Consider the following 6,846-nt stretch of genomic DNA (forward strand, 5'->3'; position numbering starts at 1 on the left):
ATTTTAAATACCATCTTCCTATATATATAATCATACTCTCGTGCGTAGTTGCCGTCAATGTCTATACAATTTGGTGTTTATCTTCTAAAAATTAGAAGCTAAGGAAGCCAGGATACGGTTATTAAACTTGGCATTTTTCTTTCTATTCATTTTATGTAAGAAGTGTTTGGTAAATATTTGTTGGGTGACTTTTCATATATTTGCAAACAAGAAAGTATCCTTTATACAAGTCTATCTTTATTTGTAAAAAATAATATACAACTAAAGCTAATTTGATTTTTAAAATCAAAATTCATTTAGTGATAATGTACATTTTATAATAAAATTGTAGTAAAATACTGACATTTGATAGTTTAAACAAAGTATCATTCATGTAAAAATCATGTCGCATGTAAAATTTAATTAGAAAATTCATAGTTCACAAAAGTACATATATTTTTGTTGATAGCTCATGAGAACATTATCATAAATTTACTCAAGATACAGAACAAAATTCACAGTTAGGCTTGACATTTTAGTACTACAAAACTTCATGCTGAGGCCACTGATATTGCTAATAAGGTGCACCTCAAATAATGGAGACTGGCAGCGAGTTGACAATTTATTGTACAACCAAGGTCTGTATTGGTTTCACAATACGTCCAGTAATCAATTATTTCACCAATAACTTAATGAGAAATCTAGCTTAAAACACCACTCACATATACCCTTAGCAGGATAATTAAAATAAAAAGCACTAGCAGCTTTGATTTCCATTTTCGCGAATACATACAAGACAAATCTGTACTTTATAGTTAAAATTTGTACAAAAAGTCAAGCCCTGAAGTATTTTTCCCAAGAGAAAAGTTCTGATGTTAAAACTTTGTTAAAAAAAAAAAAAAAAGGAGAGAGAGGTAGTGTGTGAAAGGATTTTTACTTAAAATGTTAAACCCCTGCACCGCTTATAATATGCATGAAATTTAACCTACACGTTAACATTTTGCCATTCAAGAGTCAGATTTATATAAACTCACAGAATGTTAAAGCTGGAATGCCATTACAAATAGTGGTAGGTAAGTGGAAGAAGTTGGGTGACTTCAACAGAAAAAGTACAGTGTGACACAACGTTGTGCGGTTGACAGTTTAATGGTAACGTGTTCAGTGGTGCTGTGAGCAAAATACACGAAGCGTTCTGGTCCAGCCACATCTCCAGCTAATCGAGACTTCTTCATAGGTTTTTACCAGAGAGAAAATATCCTTCAAAACGGAGCCATTTAATTCTTCATGGTTTCAAAAGCACACAATTGTTACAAAGGTATCCATCTGTCCTGGCCCTACCATAAAATTAATAATAAATAACTCAGAGGGGAACGTCTATAAGCCACAGGGAAATGTGTGTGCCTTACACTCTTCTTCGTTTCTATATACAAGCAGTGCCTGTGCACGTTGTCCAGTGGAATCGGGCGACGGATGGGAGCTAGCAGCCTTACCTTTAACTTGTCCTAAGTGGGTGCATTGGAAAATAATAAATAGCCTCATAAAATTAATAGCAATAAACGCTACCTGTCCAAGGTGAATACTATATTATTTTTCATAAAGTGTAGGCAGTGTTCCTAGAAATCCCAAGAAGGAAACCAATGGATCGCATATAAAAAGTGCACTAGTTTTTCCTGTGTGTAAAAACCTCTTAATTTGGGTGCATTTTTTAATCCAAAATGATTTGTACTACTCATACTCACATATGTTAAGAGAGTATAAAGCACGCAACAAAACACTAACAGCTAACGGAATGATTTCCAACGAGATGGGGATGAGAGAGAGAAGGGATTAAGGGAGCCTCACATATAACCAGGTGAAGGAACTGCCTTTTACAACGTAAGTTACACACCTTGGAATGAGTTCACAAAGATGAAAGCTATAGCATGAACAAACTTTTAACCCGGACAACTATTAAGGTTTCTTAATTCAAGACTATGGCTTCAATGCTTTATGACATAGGAAGCAATTCCCAAAAACAGTCAATTGGTTTGGTTTCTTAGAAATTAGGGGGAAAAAGCATTTGAAAAATTACTTCTAACTATCAGCAACAGAGAAATAACATTAAAAAATCAAAATAAAACACAAGGAACATAGGTGCTGAGGTCCCCAAGGTACCAAAGGACAGAATCAGACTTCTTCACATTAGAATTAAAAAAATATACAGTTAAAAGAGAGAGCTGACTGGGCTCTGCACAGCAGATTAAATATGCAACCACTTTGAACGGAAAAGCTCTGGCCCCTCACGGATCTGAGAACCTGCCCTCACATCCAGTTCTCTGGAGACAAAATAGCAAAAGCACATCATTTCATTAGCAAAGGCCCCTTTTAGACTTAAACTCACCTCTGACAAACCAAAGTTTATATTAACAATTATCAACCTACTATTTTAACAACATTTTAAGCTTGCAATATTATTTTTCTCATGCCTACTTCAGGTCATTGGTTCGGAGGTATATATGCTTGAAACGAGCCAAGTTTACAAGTCCCCGCGGCATCCTCACTCAGAAGACATTCAGACAAAGGTTTCATAGTGTTATGATCGTTCCATCTTCTTCTAAGAGTTTTTGATCCGGAGCACGTGTTTCTGTATTCGTGCCACTTGCTACAGATGCTAAGCTCACTTCACTAGGAATAAAACCGTTCTGTCCAGACTCAAAGTTGAGCTCTATCTGCGTCAGGGACTCCAGGCTCCCGGCGTCAGGAACAGCTTTCGGAATGTGCCGCGGCACTCCGTTATCCTCGATGATGATGTCGTCCTCGTCACTGTCTTCATCCTCCGGCTCCAAGCTCGGCTCCGCCTGCGGGGGACAGCTCAGCAGGCTGTTGTCAGTGGACTGGCCAGAGCTGCCGGAAGTCCGGCTGTTCCGGACGACATTATTCCTCTGGTTTGCCGGCCTCACCGTGATGATGAGGTTGCGGCTGTTTGCGATCATCATGTCTGTTACTTGATCAAGACTCTTCCCGGACACTTCGATGCCGTTCACTTCTAAAACTTCATCGTTCACAGCTAACAGTCCTGTGCTTTGGGCCAGGCCTCCTGGGACAAGTCTGGATATGAAGATCCCTGGGACCTTCTCTAAGCCATGAGGTGTCACCCTGACACTGGAGCCGTCGCGGATGTAGAACCCTAAGGGTTTCTCAGTGCCGTACTTGTAAAGACGAACCCTCCGATGTGTTTCTGGGAGAATATCCACGTCTATGATGGAAGACACGGGTCTGAAGTCTTGGGGCATACTAATGACTATATGTGGCTTTTTCCTATGGTTATCAGGACGCAATACATTGGTTAGAACATTCTTCTTCTTTATTAGTGTGTCTGTACCAAAGGCACTGTAGTCTGCTTCTTCTGTTTAAAAATAAAATACAATAATTATAGAGTACTGTAAAAACACCCATTTATCTACAGTTGAATCTATACAGAAGGGATAACTCACATGCATTTGGTACACAAACAATTTAAATATTAGCTTCTCCTCCTCAGATCAAAATGCACTGCAGTGGTAGGGGCGCCTGGGGGGCTCAGCGGGTTAAGCGTCCAACTTCGGCTCAGGTCGTGATCTCATGGTTCGTGGGTTCAAGCCCCGCGTCAGACTCTGTGCTGACAGCCCTAAGCCTGGAGGCTGTTTCAGATACTATATCTCCCTCTCTCTCTCTCTCTCTCAAAAATAAATAAAACATTAAAAAAAAATGCACTGCAGTGTTAAGACTGCTGTGCCAGAAAGAAACCACTAGGTGGCCCTGTCCAGTACGCATCATAAAATAGCAAATGTTGAAGTAAAATCTGACAAAGCTCAAAGGCCATTAAACATTAAGAGGGGGAAATGCAATTCTGAGAAATCTTACAAACACATTCTTAAACATCATTTCAAATGTGTTACTTAAAATGTGTTTTCCCTTCATTTAAGAACCTCCAGTTTGCATATTTCTTATTCTACTCAGTGATGTAAAATGGGACACTTTGGATTCCCAGAGGTAAGTCAAGAGAACAGACAGGTATGAGAGGCTGACTGGGCAGATAATATGCATTACGTGATAATGTAATAAGAGGAATGTAGATCTAGGACTTAGGTATTTTGGTCTTCTGCATATAAATGTTCTCTTTCAGCTTTCCAGGGAGGGGAGTTTTTAATCTTCCATCTTCCCACTTTGAAAGAGGCTGAAGTATTAGATTTTCAACTTTTTCTCCACTGCTCCTTTGCGAAACAATGGAGTGCAAAGGAACCGTATGGGTGTAGCCCCAGGAGCTGATGCCTCACTTGTCGGCCCAGCGGCCCCTCGCTGCAGGCATTTCTTCCACTAGAGGAATCTGCGTGGCCAAATCCAATTTGCCATGGAGCTTGTGTTTTAGGTAAAAATTTCTCATTTTTAAATGGTGACACCTAATTAAATAACAACAAAACCAGCCTGAGCCAAATAACATCCAAGGGTTGAATTCATTCTTCCATTGGCAAACTATTAATTCTGATGTAAACTAAGGGAAGACAGGGCACCTAAAGCCAGCTACTTATGCTTACATCACACTGCTAAAGGAAGGCATCTACAAACAGAACAGCTCATTAGAGAATGAGGTAGAAAAGGAAATGAAATTAACAGCAGGTACAAAACTTGAAATCATGTTTCAAAAATAACAAATGGGAAGAAATTTAAAAATCTTGGCCTCAGCTGCTGCCACAGATAATTGTATCACTGTACCGTGGTGTTTGTACAGGCTTAGTTTATATTCTTTCCCTGGACTCTCACCTTCTATTGACAAATATCTCCATCTTTACTCTATTAACCAGGAAATTATGGGTGCAGAGTAACCATTAAGAGTACAAAATACAGAGAGAGACAGGACCCGGATTTTCTTACCAGGCCAACACCTTACACATTCACATGATGAGTATTAAGGGTCAGGTGTGTGTCTGAATATGGGGAAATTAAAGTATTTTTTTCTCATTTTGCTTGAACATTCTTCAAAAGCTAGCTGCAGAGGGGCACCTGGATGGTTCAGCTGGTTAAGCATCCAACTTAGGCACAGGTCATGATCTTGCAGTTCATGAGTTCAAGCCCTGCACTGGGCTCTCTACTGTGAGTCCAGAGCCCGCTTCAGATCCTGTCTCTCTTCCTCTCTCTCAAAAATAAATAAACATTAAAAAAAAAAAAAAAAAGAAGCAGCAGCTAGCTGTAGATAAATGTACAAGACTAGGGGTACCTTAATTTTCAGCATTTTTTTTCCCTCGGGGAGAATTCTGTCTTCATTTACAAAATATGTATACTATGTTCCTACAGAGACAGATTTATTTATAATTTGGCTCTGGAAATTAACCCAGTGACACAAGAATCTTTTTGGCAACATTTGGCCAAAAGCCTATCAACAATAGTCTTCTACGGAATGTATTTTCCGAAAAAGTATCTTTTCATTTTAAAACAAACAAGAAAACCTACATAATATTCCTAAGGAAAACTCCAGACTATACACACTGAGAACAAAATTAAGTTGCCTACATGGGAAACCTGACCAAAAGAAAAAGAAAAACCAATCCTAAATCTGCATAATTTGGCATTGCACCCAGACAGTTCGAATGCTCTCTGCTAAATTCTCAAAAGCAATATGCCCCAGTACAAAGGCACCTTTGTTCTCCCAGCGAGCTAATCAGTTTCCAGCCACTGGGAAAAGAAATATTTTGGCAGAAAGCCAGGGTGCAGAGTGTTAGTTTAAAGTGTAAAGGTGACTGTCCACAGGGAACGGGGAGTTCATTTTCTACCTGAGTCTGTGTATCAAAGTACTAACCTCAGAACCAGATGGAAAGTTTGCAAACTTGGTTCACAGCACCCTCCCCGCCTCCACACCGTAAAAGCCCAGGCTTATGCAACAGTACATGATACAGGCTTGTACAGCAATACCTCCTTGTCCCACGCCTGTCCCTCGGCCACACCTCAGCTAACTGCACTCATCAAGGGTCCACTTGCAATGCCTGCCAGTAGCAAACTGCACGTGCCCCTTCCTCACACAGGAAGTTCCTGTGCTTTACCCAGAGAGGAGCCTGCAGCCACTCCCTGGACCTCTTACTCCTCCAACAGTGAATTCCGAAAGGCCTGGTTGTCTCCTTCCTTAACGCACAGAGCTGTGAGTCACAGATTAAGAACAGGGGGTAAGGGTCGGCTAGTGGGCGGCAGGCACAGACACACGAAATTTTTTTTTTTTTAATATTTTTATTTTTATTTCTAGGGGAGAGAGAGAGAGACAGCGTGAGCAGGGGAGGGTCAGAGAGAGAGGGAGTCACAGACTGAAACAGGCTCTAGGCTCTGAGTTGGCAGTCAGCACAGAGCCCGACGCGGGGCTCGAACCCACGAACCGCGAGATCATGACCTAAGCGAAAGTCGGATGCTTAACCGACTAAGCCACCCAGGCGCCCCTCAGACACACGAAATTTTAAAAGCCTACAGTGTTAAAGCAAACTTGGGGGAAACCCCAAACTCTCCTGTACACGCCATCAGCGTCCCTGTACAGTAACAGTTCACAGTGGAGCCATTAAGACAGTACATTATGGCCCATCTGCAGCTCGAGGAGAAGGCAGGGAAGAAGGAAAGCCTCCTACTCAGGGCTGACGAACTTTTCCCATCAAGAGCCTGCAGCAGGTACTGTAGGTACTGCGGGCGTGTAGTCCCTGCTGCAGGAGCAGCCACAGGCGACGAGAATGGCTGTGCTCCAGCAAACCTTTATTTACAGAAACAGCCAGCAAGCCTTGTTTGCCAACCAACCCCTGTTCTAATCCAAAATGGTTAACTGAACTAGATCTGGCAGCTTTAAAAGGATTAAATATCACCTAAAGCAATATTCAAAGT

General features: G+C 41.0%; 1 protein-coding gene across 1 annotated transcript; it reads right to left on the reverse strand.

Annotated features, from left to right (window-relative positions):
- Positions 1 to 217: 217 nt before the first annotated feature.
- PARD6B (par-6 family cell polarity regulator beta) lies at positions 218 to 3,343 on the reverse strand. The gene has a single exon (XM_077778353.1). The coding sequence runs from the start codon at positions 3,249 to 3,251 to the stop codon at positions 2,544 to 2,546; it is 708 nt and encodes a 235-aa protein (XP_077634479.1). The 5' UTR covers positions 3,252 to 3,343; the 3' UTR covers positions 218 to 2,543.
- Between the last annotated feature and the right edge of the window lie 3,503 nt (positions 3,344 to 6,846).

The sequence above is a fragment of the Crocuta crocuta genome, unplaced genomic scaffold, assembly GCF_008692635.1.
Source record: "Crocuta crocuta isolate KB4526 unplaced genomic scaffold, BGI_CrCroc_1.0 scaffold27, whole genome shotgun sequence".
Classification (NCBI taxonomy): Eukaryota; Metazoa; Chordata; class Mammalia; order Carnivora; family Hyaenidae; genus Crocuta; species Crocuta crocuta.